This window comes from Puntigrus tetrazona, chromosome 17, assembly GCF_018831695.1.
Source record: "Puntigrus tetrazona isolate hp1 chromosome 17, ASM1883169v1, whole genome shotgun sequence".
NCBI classification, from domain to species: domain Eukaryota; kingdom Metazoa; phylum Chordata; class Actinopteri; order Cypriniformes; family Cyprinidae; genus Puntigrus; species Puntigrus tetrazona.
Window position 1 is genome coordinate 20137173 of NC_056715.1, and position 18273 is coordinate 20155445.

An 18273-nucleotide genomic window follows, 5' to 3' on the forward strand; every position below is an offset into this window, starting at 1 on the left:
AATAAAAATGATTGATTGATGAGAAACAAACGTACCTTGTCATCGGCTGGGCAGCGGTAGAGGTTCTGAAACGTGGTAATGATGTTCTTACTGAAGCGTGGAGCGAAAACGTCTTTCTCTTGACCAAACTGGTGACGAGACTGCCGTACAATGGAATCGATGACGTACAGACCGGGGACTTTGTATTCAGGCTTGCACTGCACGTTGAAAAGAAAGAAGTAATAAACGACAAAAAGAAGCGTGTGGGTTGTAGACTTTAAATCGCCACATAATGCATCATTTTTGGAAAGTAAACTTGACAGCCAGTGATATTCCATGCATGAGAAATTACGAACATCAGCTTTGTATCGTCACAGAAAGGCTGAGCTCTGGGTATATTTAAAATATCCTGTTCCATAAGAACTTTTTAATAAGATAAGCAGTAGATTTTACCTCACGGTTAGTGTTGCTGCACAATACTACTAAAAATCATACAAAAAGGAAAAATATATTCCCTTATGATTTGTGTGTTGATGCTTTTATTTGACTTTACTGAAGCACTTCACATATGAAAAAAAACCCCAGCTTGGAAACACATGACCTCTCTCTGGGCATTTATCGATCCAAATATCTATTAATTTGTTTCACATTTGCAAGATAATAGCAACTGACCTTTTGGATGAATTTCTCCACACTTTGGACGACATGTTTGTAGAACTGAAAAAAAAACAAACAAACAACAACAAAAAAAAATTTAATATAAAGGTTAAGAGGTACATATTAACTGCATAAACTGAACATGAGCATTCACATTCATCTGGGCATTGATCACGTGAACTAAAAGGACCAGAGCTAGACATGTGACAAAGACCAATAAACATATCAATTTTTAGTGACTCGTGACATGAATTCAATAGAAATGTGTATAATATTTCAACGAATGCTCCATATAGTCGCTTAAATGTAAGCTCATGAAAAATTCAAATACAACGTGATTCATGCTACACAAAACACGTTTTATATGGATATTATAGATACTGAAAATTGATGTCCTTGGCCAAAAACTAGATTAGTTAAATGTTTTTAATAGTGAGTTGTACAAATGTTTAAACTGCACGCTGGCCAACTTCCCAAAAACTCAATTGCTTGATAAAATCTAAACATTTAAACAGTGGTTGTAATAAAAAAAAATTGTTTAAATAATAGAACATACATTAACAAAGGACAAGTAAAAAAGGCTCCTGTTCAGAGTTATGTTTCTTGCTACCGACCGACTAGTTTGACAATAAGCACATTAAAGAGTTTACCTTTTTAACGCTAAAAGTAATAAAGCTTATTGTAATTATTAACGCACTATTGGTATCAAATAAAAACGAGAAACTGATGTTGTTAATCTAGTACTAGAACCTACACAGCTACAATGTTTGCTCATGTTGTGTGCATGACAAACACTAGCACAATCAAAACACACCAGAGAAACGCTAATTAAACCTCACGGTTTCAGTCACTGCTTTCCTTCTAAAATATTGGCTAAAATTTTCTGGTCTATCCTTTCTATAAATGAAAAAAAAAGCACCTGAAAACATTCAAAACAGTAAAAAAACATGATCCACACTATGAGCAAACTTTATAATAACCCTCTGGAGATGTTTTTACATGCCCTGACATTTGTGTTCTTTTTAGTTACTTCCTATTTAATTTTTTCCTCCTTCTCACATAAATATTGAATACAGAAAGCAAATAACATGTTCTAATAAAAGAAACAGTTTGTGCGGTAACGAATCTCCAAAACGATAGTGAAAGTAAAAAGCGATCATGCACTTTAAAGCGGTTTTAAAGCCCAGAATATTAAAAGCGTCTTCCTGATGCCTGCTTTTTATTTATAGCTGACGATATAACTTTAAGAGAAAGCACTGAAATATATATTTTCCTCCCCGTGTTTCCTTTCCACTGTGTGAGCTACTGAAATGAGCCCACACTGTGAAAAAGCCAATCAGAGCAGGAGTTCAACATTATAATTCATGACCCTTCAAAACGAGACCATTTTATTCCAGGGAGAAATGGTAGGGTTGTAAATGGACATGTAAAACCTTTTCATGAAAATGTCTAAGCCACATGCCTTCTGTGTAGATATCTGAGAACAATTTTAAATATGTCCTAACAGTCTTCAGAAGAAACACTACAGAATGTATGCGTGCCAAAAACTGAAAGCGCGTCTACAGTAAAGCTTGATAATAATTTATTTTGCCAACGTATTTGCTGTTTGAGAAAAAATGTGACCTACATTTGACCTTTAAAAAAAAACATTTAGCAAAAACTTGTATTTAGCATGACGCAGAAAAAGAAATATCAGTATTATGCAGAATTAAGGACCACAGCAAAAGATGATTCAGTATGCTTACTGCGTTTCCCTGATTGCATGCCGCTTTCTCAATAAATTAAATGGAAATTGTTCTACACAAGAAAAATTAAAACGGCTATGGTACATCTAAAATGATTTTAGCAATAAGAGTTCACCTGTTATAGAGTGACTACTGATAAAACAGCAGCTGTACAGTAAAACATGCTGAAGACAACTAGATCATAATCTGACAAATTTATGACTGATCCTGAAAATAAATCACAATCTGCATTTTTAGGGGGAATCATAGAGATTGTGATCTTTCACGTCTTCTTTATAGTACTTGTCACGTAATATCAAACAATCTCAATGGCTATATTAATGGCAAGATTCAATTAATAAATATATATATATATATATATATATATATATATATATATATATATATATATATATATATATATATATATATATATAATTTTTATATATATAAAAATTATAAAAATAAAAATAAATGTTAATAAACAAATTAAAATATACATGTACCAATATAGGAAAAGTTTTAATACAAATGCTAGTGATAAAGTTTACAAATGTTAAATTAATAAAAAGAAATTGCAACTTAATTTTAACCTATTCTTTTTATAGGGTTCTTTTTCTTTACAGCAAAAAACAAAAATAAAAATAAATATATAAAATAGAGCCATATAATTTTTCTAGTAGTCAAATAAAACCTTAATTTAATTTAGTCTAATCAAATGAAAATTAAACCTTATTGTGGCAAACAAAGTCCTGCACAACAGTGGTTTACCGTTAAAATGAAAAAAAAAAAAAAAAAAACAAATTTGAGTATTCCATTACATAAAGTTTTATTAATATTTATTCATAATAGTAGTGGTACTTCTAGTAGTATTATTGTCTAAAGACTGCAGTAAGCATAATACGTAAGCATCTCTGTATCCTTACATTAAACCAAACTTTTATTCAGCTGTGAAGAACCTGCACCTGCTTTGTGTGAAATGATGTTGTCTTAAAATTAAGTTCTTAAAAATTTTTTGGTAAAATGCTAATGACACTAAAAGATGATATTCCTGTGTTCTAGACATGTGCCAGTATTGGTTAAGGTGATGGATCATAATGAATACAATATTGTTATGATGGGCATTTTAAAATACAGAGAATTATTCAGAATTCTGAATGCATCTTAAGAATACTTTCCCCATCCGCTGGTCACGATGGACAACATATCTGTTTGCCGTGTCACTGATGCAAGTAAACAAGCATGGATGAGAAGTGCACTTTCATCTAAACATTTATTAATCCTAGGTAAATCCAATATTTAATTTTATTTTAACGTGTTATATAATTAGCTAATATTAAAAAAAATAAAGTAAAAGCTTTTGTAACAAATAAAATTTTGCTCGTTGGGATTGTTAATGTATTAACTAAAGTTAACTAATGAGATCTCATCATAAAGCAATGGTCTTTATAATTTTTTTTTTTTTGCACTTTATGGTGTAAATAGTTTTAATGTTTTACATATTGCTTTATTTTATTTAAATTTACAGTTATTTTTGGTTAGAAGTTAAACCTGTTATTACTGTATTCGAACAACACTTTTTTGCAACAATTTCAATATTGTGAAAATACTGCATACTAAGGGTGGGAGAAAAAAAAAAAAAAAAGATTCACAGATTCATGGCAGTTCTGAGCTTGTTTTTTAATGCTAGAAACGCAGGGGGCTTGACAATGCATGCTACTTCCTGCTGTGTTTTACTGAAGATATGCTCTCATTCACTCCGTTGGCACTTGCATCTTAGAATACTTTTATATGAAATTGATGTGTACACAGTCAATTATGTTTTTTTTAAGGCAGGACAAAGCATCTGATGCATCGAAATAAGTCTGAAATAAAGCTTTAACTGTCTATGAGCTCGACAGTAATAAACGGCAATAAAGCTAAAGAAAAAAGAAAAATCCATAACTATTGTCTGTAAACATTCGGATACTTAAGGAACATGTTTTAAATGTAACTGAATAAAATCAAATTGAGGTTAATTTCGCAAAAAATAAATTAGATTCAAATTTTATATGAAAAGGTAGCCGTATGTGGTAACATTGAAAACGGAGAAAGTGAAGCACTGAGATTAAGGATACACAATATGAAAGTCCTTCTCATGGCTAATTCCGATAACCAATACATTTATATTTAACATATAATCTGCAATTTGTGCACCCAGGAGAATACAAAATGTAAGATGTACTGATGAAACTGATATAGTAGTAGCTCTGGATCTGACTACAATAGCAAACATTGTAGTCAGTCCTGCAGTATCTGCAGTTAAAAGCTCATTAACAACAAATGTATATATTCAAGCATTTCATGCATAAAGAAATGCATCTATTCAACACCTTTAGTGCATGAGGTTTAAAAAGGTTTAAATAACACAGCGCTATGGAGGATGATTTCTTTTGATATTATTACTAATATTTGTGTTTAGAGCACGCTGAGCATGCTACAAAGACACTAGCAGCCAGACAAGTGACAGATCCTGAGTGATGGCGTCAAGCACACACACATTCTACAACACAGTTGTCTAAAGATTTCCGGGCCCAGAATTCCGGTTTGTAATTGTGCCGGGCCATTCTAGGCTTGGTTGGAAACTAAAACCATACCTGACAGTTCGTAGAACCAATAGACCCGATACAGACCACGACACAGACTGACGTCACTCGGAAAGAGGATGAATCTCAAATAAAATCAGATTGACTGATTGATTTACCAGCAAGCCAACTTTATCGGATCCAGTTATCAGATTTCATTTATTTAAATGGAGCAATAAAAATTACGTCATTTTCACCCATATCGGTCGATAATCCCTAATTGAGTTGATAATGATAACTGAAATCTAGAAACCAAGACTCATACCTCTACTTTTCAGATGGCAGTACTAACACGCATACATTCATCCTATACATCTTAACCAAAATTGGAGTTTCTATGCATTTTGTGTATCAAGAATCGCTTTGGAATTGGATGATGACTCCCAGAATCGGAATCGAATCATGAATACAATTAAGATCATGGATGGTAATTGTGTGTTAAAATCTCATGCGACATTTTGGGGAGATCACCCACCACTATGGCCCAATTATCTGATCAGTTCACTTTACAATTAACCGATGAGTAATATAATCTATAATCAAGGTCAAAAATGTACTTTTCTATTAAAGGGCGATATTTGCCATCTGGAGCTGATTTGCTGGGACGTTTTTTTGTGAAATACATTATGTAAACTGTTACAATCAATATTAATAAAATAGATTGTCAACAACAAAAGCCACCTTAAATGCACAGGCGGAACAGAAGCTGAATCTGATATGCCATTTATATTTATATTAGTTTTTAGATTGTAACGTTACAAGGTAATGTGAAGAATAATTTTTTTTTTGCACATAGGCTATTATAGCTTAAAGTAACATTCACTATAGTTGTTTTAGCCTTTAATGTGAACCTTGTTTATTAAACAACATGGGCAGGATGTAAAGTTAACTTTTTTAAAATGCATTCATAAGTTCTATAGAAACTGTAATGCTCAATGCTTTAAATCTGATGCAAAGTGAGTAAAAGTACTTAATATAATGCCACAATTGATACCTCACATTTCATTAACTGCCGAGTAAAAAAAGATGACAAATGCACACCAAACAAGCAAGCTGAAACCTCTTCAGCCGATCTCAGTCCACTTCCAAATAAATTTCAACTTCACTATTGTGACACTGTCACACAAAAGAGGAGGCTTGAGGCATCTCATTGACAGCTGCCACTGGCAAAGTGCAGAAAAGTATGAAGTACTTTGTACAAAAAGTATTCTTGTAGCTTCATAATCAGAGAGTACACCAAAAATGAGTTCATTTAACGATGCGGCACTGTAAAGTCAGTTTGTGCTTCATTCTGTCTAACACAGTTCTGTGTATGTAAATAGCATCTACTGGATGATCTACAAAATGGTGCTACGGAGGCTTCAGTGTCGAATTGTTAAACACGTTATTTTTGGTTTCTTTCTGTACAAAAAGTATTCTCAACCACTTGTTCAATTTTTGACAGTTGAACCACTGATGGCAAGCTTGACACTTGTACTCATTTGGCAGTCAATGGGCCAGTCACAAGCCTCCTGTCCAAGGACGAACAAAGCTTTTACGGGTTTGGAATGACCTAGGGACAAATGATGAATGAATTTTCATTTTGGGGTGGAGTCCCCTAGTTCAAATCAATTACTTTTATTTATATAACGCTTTTAACAATACAGATTGTGTCAAGGCACTAAAAACAGTATCAAAAAGGAGAATAGAGTGACCGTAATGTATAATGACATCGCTAGAAATCCCCCAACTAAGCAAATCCAGACTCAAAGACCATTACCGCTCCCTTATCTCTCTCCCACTTTGCTTCCTGTCAGCTTTGATCTGTCCCATCATAATAAATGCAAAAATGCTTAAAAATTCCAATGATTAAAACTTACGGAGTGTGTAGCAAAATTGTATTTCAGCCATTTATTTTGTTGACCATCATCCTATTGGATTCTATGTATTCCTGTCTGATCAAGAATCCGGTGGGAAATACGGCTTTATTAACACTAGTCAGTGGTACATGAAACTACCTTTATTTAAGAAAAACGTAGTTTAGGACAACCCTAAGCCAAAAAGTCCACTGACCCCAGTACAAGGTAATGTTTAAATATTCACTAAGCAGTAACAAATGACAAGAGATTTATTTTCTAGTTCATTAGGACATGAAGATTTTGATGGACTTTTGCAAGACTGGTTCTCTAAATCCAGTGAACAATTCCTAGATTTCTGAAAAGAACCAAGTGTCCCATAACAGATAAGGGGTCGTAACTTGCCTTTACATTTCTGTGTGTATAGTCCACTTGTACATTTAACATTTGTGACGCGCATGCATTATGGTTGCAGAAAACCCGGGAGAGTTAGCGTTTATAGTGAGAGAATTACACTGATATGATAGTAAATAGATTTCAAATTAGGAAATAGAATATTTTGATTCAGTATTTTTTCATTAAGGTTAGTGAGAGGATACGTCTTACAGATCTGTTTGCCATACCACCCTGTCAGTGGGTAAATGATTAAATGGCCAATCATGCAGTGGCCAGAGATATGTGACTCCGTTTGTGAATCCCAGGCTGAAGTCGCATAATCTAGCTCTGAGATAAAGAAAATGCAATAGCTACAAAAATAATGACAATAGGACATGTGTGTTTATTGCTGGAGGATCGATTATATCAGTGAGTGTTTTCAATTTTTATTTTTAACATGATAAATTCTAAAATTAATTGCTTTATCGACACTACGTTTTATTATTTTGTGAGAAAAAAACTACAGAAGGTTTAGCTTCCTGAATACTGATTTCAATCATCTCTGAGTTTCCTTAAGGTGCAGAAAGACCCGCTGAATCGATCAGACCTTAATAGAAATTAACAAGAGCGAAATTTGTGACCGTGCTGGGAAAGGCAAGAAAACAGTGACTTTAGCCGGGTTCCGATTTCTGTATGAATCATTTCGTGGCATCACCAAAATTCCAGAATCAGCTTAAGTAAATTTTATGCCCAATATGTGAAGTAATTTGGTCTTTAGATGCTGTGGGATACATATTTGCTGTCCACATGAAAACGCATATGCAACGTTTTCACATTTATGACCCTGAATGAACAACCGATATCAAGCTCATATTCTAATAACCACTACATAGTAACAATAATGTCAGATAAAATAGCTCAAATAAATAGCTCAAAGACATTAACATCCATAACACCAGAATGTTTGAGTTGTAATTCCCATGGGATCCAAGTAGATTTCTTGCAAAGCAAGAACGCCGTTCACGCCAAGAATGATAGCTACAAAAGACAATGCTAATGCTACCACACCAGTAAACGATATTGTCCAATATCAGTGTAAAATATTGCTTATTGACATTAAAATAAATCTTCTATCTTGACTAAAAAATATATATATATATATATATATATATTATAACAATATTTTTGTTCAAGCTACATTTCAAGCTACTCTCTGTTTCATTAGTGGAAATTCAAATGGGAGATTCCGAAAATTAGATCAAAATTTAGCGGAAACAGTAAGAAAGAAAAAGATTGCAAGCAGATTAAGCATCTTAAGCAAAGTCCTCCGCAGATCTCTAGAGCACTCCAAAATCACTGACAATTATATTCTGCTGCTGTGGCAATGTCACCCTTCTGGAAACAATGGAATCTTTGCAAGCCTTATTAAATTTAACAACATACATAACATGATATTTTGATTAAAATTAACAATTTTGTAGCTATATAGTCCCACCGTATCCCACTGGATTTTGTGAGACTATAGTGGGTGGTCATCAGAGTAGGGCCAGGTTTCTTCAAAGAAAATATTGACAATAATTGTATTGATCTGGTTAACTTGGATCAAACCTATTCGGCGTCCAAATAGAGCGGCCTAAAAATGTCTGCACTGATGTTTACCTGAACTTTATAGTGGTTTCAACAGTCTTTGTACTTTCTACAGTAATTTTGGAATTTGGATTTATACTGTAATACAAATGCACTGTAAAAAAAAGCATATTTTATTTTACAGTAGTAAGATTACAAAAATCTATCTTAGTATTTGGTGCACAAAGCATTCCCAAATTCATGCTGAACAACACATTCTGATATGGAGTTTGCTGCGTTAACGGTGAGCTGAGCTGCTCTTTGAAACACCGGATAAGCTCAACAGACTATATACCTACGCTTACTACATAACAAACAACCTTTTGAGATTAATGAAATCACGTTTAACGTCACATTAACCTTTTAGGTCTTCTCACTCCAAGTGCGCATGCATGAAGGCGAGACTCGGCTTGCACTCCCTGCAGACATACTGGATGTGCAGAGCTTTTTGCCTCTTACTTTAATTTCCCCAGCAACTTTCATGGTATCAACAAGCAAGCTATTTTGTGCATACTGTGGGACTGCTTTAGGTTAGTGAGAAATACATAATAATAAATACTGCATGAATAAGAAAAGGCACAAGATGCTATTATACACAGATAAGCAAATTGAGTAAACGTGTCTGAAGTAAAATTGGGGAGGGAAGCAATGAATGATAACAACTGATTGTTGTACACCCAAAGCACTTCTCAATCGCGTGAGTGATCTCTCCTTAACCACCACCAGACACAAGTTGAGAGATTTAAGCAGATTTCAGCTCACGAACTTGGAATTCAACTCAATTTGATATGGATTCATTTTATATCTATATGATATGTAAACCAATTCTAAAGCAGTTCTGAATTATTATAAAAAATAATAACTTATGGGGTGTAATGATTTGCGTATCGTAAGGTTCACAGGCATTTTCCAAATCAAAATGATCATCCCTATCCCCTTGTTAGTGAAGACTTGAGTGAGCGGAGCCTTCATTAGTCGTTTGGAATGCACTCATCAAAGGGAGTGATGTAATTTCCTCATCTTTAGCTCTCTTTAATGTACTGAAAAAAGGACCCACAATTTCCAACACTTATTTTAAAACTTTTTGAGGGAAAATCATATATTTTAAAACAGTAAGAGTATTTGGTTCAATTCTTTCCCCTATAATAAACGATACAGTGTCAATAATATTTGTCCAATAGTTATACAAAAAAAGCCAGAAAGTATGGATCAGATTTGCTGGAATTTGACAGCATCTATCACACACTGGAGAAACACCTTCATAAATCATAGCCAATATGTCTGGCACATCTAGATGAACTGTGTAACCGGTTAAGGATCCCATAGTTCATCGGATATTTCCTCTTAAACATCCCCTTGCCAAAGAACCTTAATAGCGTCTATAGACACAGGCAATAAATTTGAAAGTAGATTTGCAAGATTAAGACGTTTAAATGTACAAAACGGTCTAACAAACTATTCAAAGGAGTATCTTTAGGTAGAAGAAAATTTGAAAACACGGTTTGAGCAAAAGTACGAGCTTGTAGGTATCTGTAAAAATGCTTGCTTTGAAAGAGAAAACTTCTCTTTAAGCTGTTAAAAGGAGCAAATGTTCCATCAATGTATAAATCGTGGAATGTATTAATACCACAATTAGACCAAAATAGAAAACCCCTGTCCAAATATGAGGGAGAAAAACATGGTTACTGGCTATTGGAGCATAAATTGAAAATGGATGAAGACAGTTTAAATTTAGTGATCTTAACTATCAAATTCCTAACAAAAGGTGAAGTCGAACATAAAACGTGGGAATGCACTAAATTATTCAGTGAGCTGGATTTAGCAGAATTTGCTTCCGTCATAATCCATAAGAGAAGACATTCTAAATTCTTATTATAAAGCCAACATTTTAAAACTAACGCTGGTGGCCCAATAATAGAACCTTAAATTTGTAATGCCATTCCTCCCAGGATCTCTGTAGATATGCTTTACATAACCTGGGAACCTTTTTATTCCATAGAAATTCCACTATCTTGGAGTCTAAGTCTGTGTGGGAAAAACATGAAACATCGGAAGAAACGTAGCAGAAGAACCACTTTAACCGCATTAATTCAAGCTCCCAAAGAGAGATTTAAAAGAGACCACTGTTCGAAATCCTCCTTCGTTCAGCACATCAAAAGGAGTCCAAACTGCTTTAAATAAATCTACATATTGATGCGTGCCGTTGATTCCAAGATGTGTAAAACGAAAAAGAGCTATTTTAAAAAGTTAGGCTATTTAAAGGAAAATTCTTCGCTAATGAATTAATGGGAAATATTGGGCTTTCGGTTAAGTTTAATTTATGACCAGAAATTTGGCCAAAAGATAGTATGTCCAAGCCAGCAGGGACAGAAACAGATAAATTAGAGACATAAAGTAGTAAATCACCGGCATGTAAAGAGACTTTTACAAAAGATGGCTTAATGGACATCCTTCTCTGGTGGAACAATATAAACGAAAATAACCTGAATTTGTTATTTGTCCTTTCTGCAGCCTGTAGGGAAGAATTATGGAACTTAATCCATTAAATAAATTTCTTTCCAAAACCAAATTTAATAATAAAATAATAATAAAACCCTATCGAATCAAAGCTTCCTTTATATTAGCCTGAGAGGGATTATAAATTATATTATAAAATTATAGTTGAGCCAATGAAATGGCAGTCAAAAGAACACAAATTTTGGGAATTTCATTAGAGGAAGCTTTCTTGCATAACTGGTATGCAAGCAGACTACTAGCTTTGTAGCCATGTTTGAAATAAGGGATCTTGTTTTTTGCAAAATTTTAAGTTTTTCGCTGAGTCATATGAACATCAAACTCCGCCTGTAAAGACAGGCTTTCTTTGCATACATCAGGGGATGGGGCCTATAGAATATCAAGCTGAAATATTAGCTTTGCTAACATGGCTAACTTTTCACTTTTCCGTTTCCTCTCATATCTGATATATGAAACTATTTTCCACTCTAATGTAAGCTTTTAAAACTTTCCCACAAAACAGTTTTATTTACACTAATGAAAAAAAAAATCTATTTGTTGACAGATGAAATGAATAAAGCCTTCATTTGCCATGAAGTGTGTGGCTTAATGGAAACTATCAAAATGAATTTTCTAACAAACTGGAGGATGATCAGCAACAGTAATAGCTTTATAGCTACAAAAAAGGACTAGAAAGGTTAAGTAATGACCAAGCACCAGAGACAGAAAATTCTTTCATAAATAATTGGATAACTTGGATTTAGACAGAGGAGAAGCGTTCGAGGAGGAGCTATCCATCTGTGGATTAAGGCAACAATTAAAGTCACCTCCAAGAAAAAGATGGTAAAAAAAAAAAAAAATCATCCCAGTCAGGGGTATACACATTAGCTAAAACAATGTTGACTTCATAAATACACCCAATAACGATGACAAATCTACCTGAAAATTTATATCACCCCCATTGGACAGTAAAGATCTTGAGTGGGGCATGAGGCATAACACATTAAAATATTAATCAGAAAAGGATCTGACTGCAATGCAAAACCCAACAAACTTACACATTTCCCACCCCGCCCAAGCATCTAAATGAGATGCGTGCACCTTCCTCTCACCAAAAATGTATCGCTTTTTTAGTAGCTGGCGAGCTAGTATCCGGCGTACAAGGAATTATGACATTTCTTTTCGATTTGTGCAAAGCATCAACTCAAAGTCAAACAACAGAGATACATCCATAGTAGGGACTTACAACATTAAGGTGTAGAGAAATATAAAATAAAATAAAGAGTACGTCACAAGTCTAACGACTAATCAAGTTATGTTGCCGGAAGGAAAAAAAAAAAGGCAACAGAACAAGCAGCGCACTAGAACACCTCCTATTCAACCATGTTCGGAGACACTCCTTTCGTGCCTTTTTTTCATTTAACAAAGTCTAGCACCAGAGTAGGATCATCAAACCTGTGCACTTCACCTCTAGGTAAAGCCATCTGTAAGATGGCCGGGAAAACGAAGACCGAATTTGACATAAGTAAAGTTCCCTCTTCACCAGTGCAAAAGCAGCCCATTTCTTGGCTACTGACGGCGCAAAGTCTGGGAACATGGAGAGCTTCTTTCCGTTGTAGAGAAGTGGCGATGTCTGCCATGTACTTTACAGAATTTGGTTTCAGACTGCTGACTTTAATGATGAATGGACGAGGAGGTTTTTCTGCTCCAAGTTCATCTCGAAGTGAACGGTGAGCACGATGAAGTGCTGGCTGGTTGTCGAGCTCCATTAACTCCTGAAGAAACTGCGCTATGAATTCGGACAAATATTATTCCACCTTAAATCGTCCCTCCAAGTCTTCTCATTCCTTGGAAAGACTTTCCACCTGATCAGTCAACTTGTTAACTTTAGTTTGTAGTTTGTGTAGTTGGTCGCTTTGGCTGCTGGCAGTTCGTTCTAGACCCAGTAAACCCATTTGTCTTTCAAAAGATTCTAGGGCGCCCGTTATCTCTCTGGGTGTCAGACACAATTGAGATGAAGTTACTTATAACATCTGACCGATTTTCATCCATCATTTCTCTTGGAAAACCACTCTGGTAACCACTCAGGAGATACTCGGTGCTTCCCGCGGCCTTTGACTGAGTCAGGTTTAGCTATTTGCTAGCCATAGCACAAGTCACAAAGCAATGTCATAAAAACCCAAAAGCAGTAGCAAACAGCAAAAGCAAACAGTTTTTGTATATATCTCCTAACGAATCCCTTAACGCCGTGAAGATGATGAGGAAATTGCATTGCTTCCTTTGACAAGTGCATTTCAAATGACTAATCAAATGTATATTAAATACTGGAGAACAGGTAAGACAAATATAACCATGTAATCTAGTGTATGCATTTAGAAAAACACCCTTTGAGTTCATTTTTCTATACAACTAATACTAACAATATTTTTGGGCATAATGTCTTTCCTGAGATGCCAATGTTATGTATTTTGACGTTTTTCCGTGTCTGATCAATTAAAATAAATCTGATGTGTATAACACATTTCATACCCGTGATACAATTGTGTGGCCCACAAAACCCTCTGTAGCAAAAAAAAAATAATGTACAGCTCTGAGTAACGCTAAAATATAATGCAATTGCTCCTCAACTGAAGAGCAGATAACTGGTTCTTCTCCAGACTTTGCCAGTGGTCCATGATTTCCTTATTTTATAATCTTTGTTCATGTTGAGTATGTACGTTCCAGTTAACCGATGTATAATAGACAGACTACAACTTGAAAGTGATAAGGCCTAAAGGCCTAAACCGTTTTCTAATAATTACTGATGAAGCATAAACACAGCATACTTCACATATACAAAAAAAAAAAACCATATGCCCTGACTGGCTTTCAATATTAGATTTGATACTGTAAATTAAATTCAAATGTTGAATCATGTAACAACCAAAACCGGCTGATAAAGAAAAACTGATTATAATTCATAACAAACAGACAAAAGTTTTTTTCCCAATACTTCCGAAAAATTTTCCCAAAAGTCAAAAAGAGGTAATTCTTAAAAGTTGATGTTCAAAATGACAATCAACACATCTTCCTCAGAGACATGCCATGCTCACGAACTACATTTCTCATTTCGCTAAATGCAAACTAACAGCCTAAACTATCTAAAACTGAAGTGTGAAATCTCCCAACAAACAGAACTTCCCAGACAACGTCGTTACACCAAAGATGTCAACACCGTGAAGCGATACTACGATTAACACCTGCGGGAATAAAACTAAGCATGGCCATTCAAAAAAACTCTTTAAATGCCATCGGTCCACACCCGCATTTAATAATTACAGTTGTGAAGCGGTGGACCTAGGGGACCATAAGGGCCCCTCTACACTTCTGCCCGTATTAAAAGAGTTTTGAGTCAAGTCTTATGCGGCTTCTTCCATCCTCCTTTTGAAACAGCCCATCTCCTACCTAAGCTGGTTAGGGGTTCCCTTATCTCTTTGAAACTCTCTCTCGCCCCATCCTCCTGCTTCACTTTCAGTGCTTTGGGGGAGCTGGGAGAGCTGCTGAGGGAAGGGGAAAGAGGTGTTATTCACAGAAAAACAGACAAGACATTAGGAGTTCAATATACCAAGTATGCAACAACGGCAATGTCGCAAAAAAACTAAAAAAAAAGAGAGATAATGTAGTTAGAAAACTGATGCACATGACCTGTATTCAGCTTTTGCCATGATTTATACACAGAATGAGTGAAAAACAGAGTAAAACACATTGTAACAAAGTACTGGAGTGATCCGTTGTATTTTGTATATGGCTTTATCCGAATCGGTTACTCTAGCACTCAAAGCAGCTACTCTATGTTTTAGCATTACACAAATCTGATACCTTCAAGCTGATGGTTTTTATTATTCAGGCTTGCCTCCAATTGTCATTTATCTCAAAGAAAAACCTTAAGACGATACTGAAAGCACAAAACCACAGTACTTAAAATGACACCTTCTAGCTGTACCCAAAAAAAGTTCCAAACTAATTGACAAGTGCTTCTCTGGTGGAAATAAAGGATCTGTTTGGTTCCTCTGTCACAGTTAATAATGCACATAGTAGCCTCGGTGGTCTGTGTCTCTAAGCATGTCATTTTAAGCTGCTGCACCGCTAGTGTAACTTTGTTTTCAATTTGCACAAGTTGTAAGGGTTCCATTCCGTGTAACAGAAACACTAGGTCAACTACTGATTTCTGGCAAACTTAACCATGAATGCTCTTGAAGGTCTGTATTTTTTCTCTTTTTTAATGAAGACAAATTTAGAATAGAGAGATTTTTTTTATATACACTACATTTTAATCGTGCTATTTTCGAAAAAACATTTCTCATTATATCATACTAAAAACTCTACTCTGTATTATAATTGGTATTAATCTCTTAAATACGCCCCCCATTTCATCAAGACCCTTCTCTCTCCTCTCTCTCATTCTCCCTACATGACTTTGGTGGGAGGGGCAAATATTGCATAAATGGACAAAAGCCATCAACAAAAAGGTCTCATTTGCACCTTCTTGTATCAACCTGTATCAGTGTTGTACAAGTCTTGTAATGTAATCCAGCCTTTAGTATTGCCCTCAATAACATAAATGTGCAAGTGGTACCAGTTGGAAAAATAGTACCAGTGCATCCCTAATATGCTCTTTGAAAACAGCATCTCTATGTAATTTGTTCTTAAATCATGGCCATGCTACACTTATTTATATACCCGCTTTTTGTGGTAATGTTCGATGTAAAAATGATAAAAGAAGTATCTTTAGTCCCCCCCACCAATTAATTTTTTTTTTTTTTTTTATGAAAAATACAACAATAAAACAATTTACAATTCGATCCACCTAACCTCCATGTCTTAAGTGTGTGGGAGGAAACCCAGGCTGCCAAAGAGAGAACACACAAACCTCGCGCTAAAAAGCTCCCATTTTAAATGAGTGAAATCTGACTGCTATATAAACTGCACCAAACGAACTTAATAGCTTTTATTTCTATAAAAATGCAAGTCAACAATGGGGGCAGTGGGCTAGTAACGTAACTGGTGTATCTTCAAACACTGTGTGAAACTGGTAACACAGTACTGTATTTTTGTTCAAATAAGACATTTTGTTAACTAAGACAATAAACTACTGAAGTCAGATAAAGCACTGCTTAACATCTAAACAGAATAACTTACTGGTCAGAGCTGATAAAAAAAAAAAAATCAGCCAATAAGTCATGCACATAACACTGGTTTATACGGTCTTAAAAAAAGTTTAGGGTGGGTTGCGATTTCCAGCAGTTCTCCAGCTACCTAACACTTTCAAATATCTAATTCAAGTACATGAGATTTTATTGCCTAAAAATGCAGCAAAAGAAAAACTGCTACCAGCTTGTTACAATGCAATAAGATTCCATTGACAAACAATTTTATCTATTCACACCTAGACAACAAGGTTACATCACGCATCAAAATGAACGTGCCAAATCCAAGCCAATCAGAAGACCCTAGCCCTGCACATTTTGTACGTCTCCCACATCCATCACACCTGATTTACCTCAACAGTGGGGTCTGTGTCAGATACATGGAGACATACAAAATGTGCAGTGCTGTACTTGGAGAGGTTTGAAAACCACTACTCGATGAAATGGATAAGTACATAAAACTGTAAGTAGACAAAAGAGAGCACCCACTTTATTCGAAAAGAGAGCGCTTACCAGCTCTTTAAAAAAAAAAAAAAAAAAAAAAAGTTTAGTATGTCTAATTAAATAGGATGCAAAATAAATAAAAGTAGAATATGCAAACATTATCATCTTGTATTACTGAAAGCATAACAACTGCTTGTTTATAGCAACAGGACAGTAGAAAGATCACTTTATTACTGATAAGACACATTAAATGTTAACTTATGAGGCAGGAACAGATCCATTACAGTCCTCTAAAATCATGCCAAAGAGGCATTTAATTTTTTAAACCCCACGGTATGTTACAACCTTCACAAATATCACTACTTGTGTTAAATGTCGAATGTCAACTGAATATGTTCATGTGGACATGAGCTAGGGAAAACAGCTCTTAGGTGTATTTAAGGATCAGGAAACCCCGAGTTTCAGCACTGCTTAATTCACACCGTTATGAAAAGCGCTACAAAAACGGGGGTGTTATCGCACTGCAGAGAGGAGGAAGTGGGAAGTCCCATCACCTCATTTTACTTCCATGGAGTTAAATGTACAGCTATTTGCACTCTGCATAAAAAAAGTAAATAAATATATATACACATTTTAAGATTCACCTATCAATTCTTTTGAAAACAACTTAAAATTGATTGGTTTACCTCATACTTAATTTATAATTATTTTACTTTTGGTGAGAAGAAGTTATCGCTTTTACTCCAACAAAGGGCGAGATGTATAGGTGGGCAGTTGGTATAGCACCCCTATGCCAATCGCCGTATGACATCAAAGTAACATCGATTAGTAAGAGCGATTCGAAAGCATGCCTCTCTGCAGCTCTCGGGGGCACTTTGATGACATGTTCGCAATGATCCAGCATGAGAAAGCAAGAACCATTTCTTTCTGCACCTTCACGTTTTGAATACCAAGTGTGGAAACTCTTCGAATTTTACACTACCTGGAAAACACGACTAAAACTGTATGCAACGTAAACGGAACTTATTTCAGAGAGCGCTCCTACTCATTTTGATTATTATATTCATGTGCAAATTCAGGATTTTGGTACTAGAAGGTTTCAAGGTCCTTTAAAATATACACCTGTATGTGTATGCGCCTGAAATATACGTTTTTGTTAATATGACTGTATGTGATCAGTCTCTTCAAGAGTATGATAAAGTATTTAAAATCTTACAGTCATAAGCAAACAAACAAAAAAAAAAAATCTAAATATATTGCACTAAATCGCAATAATCAATTACAGCATTAATTCAGTGTTGAATCGGCCGATCAGCGCTCCGTCCCAGCT

General features: G+C 35.0%; 1 protein-coding gene across 4 annotated transcripts in view; it reads right to left on the reverse strand.

The window, feature by feature from the left end:
* scaf8 (SR-related CTD-associated factor 8) overlaps positions 1-18273 on the reverse strand; it is a 30531-nt gene that overhangs the window by 9824 nt on the left and 2434 nt on the right. For 2 of the 4 annotated variants that reach the window (XM_043263381.1, XM_043263382.1), the window contains exons 3-4: positions 652-696; positions 36-197 (exon numbers count right to left, since the gene is read on the reverse strand). In XM_043263381.1, the coding sequence (XP_043119316.1) occupies positions 36-197; positions 652-696 (207 nt within the window). Of the gene's footprint in view, positions 1-35; positions 198-651; positions 697-14757; positions 14853-18273 lie in introns of all 4 variants that reach the window. The other 2 variants (XM_043263383.1, XM_043263384.1) reach the window with 2 other exon arrangements.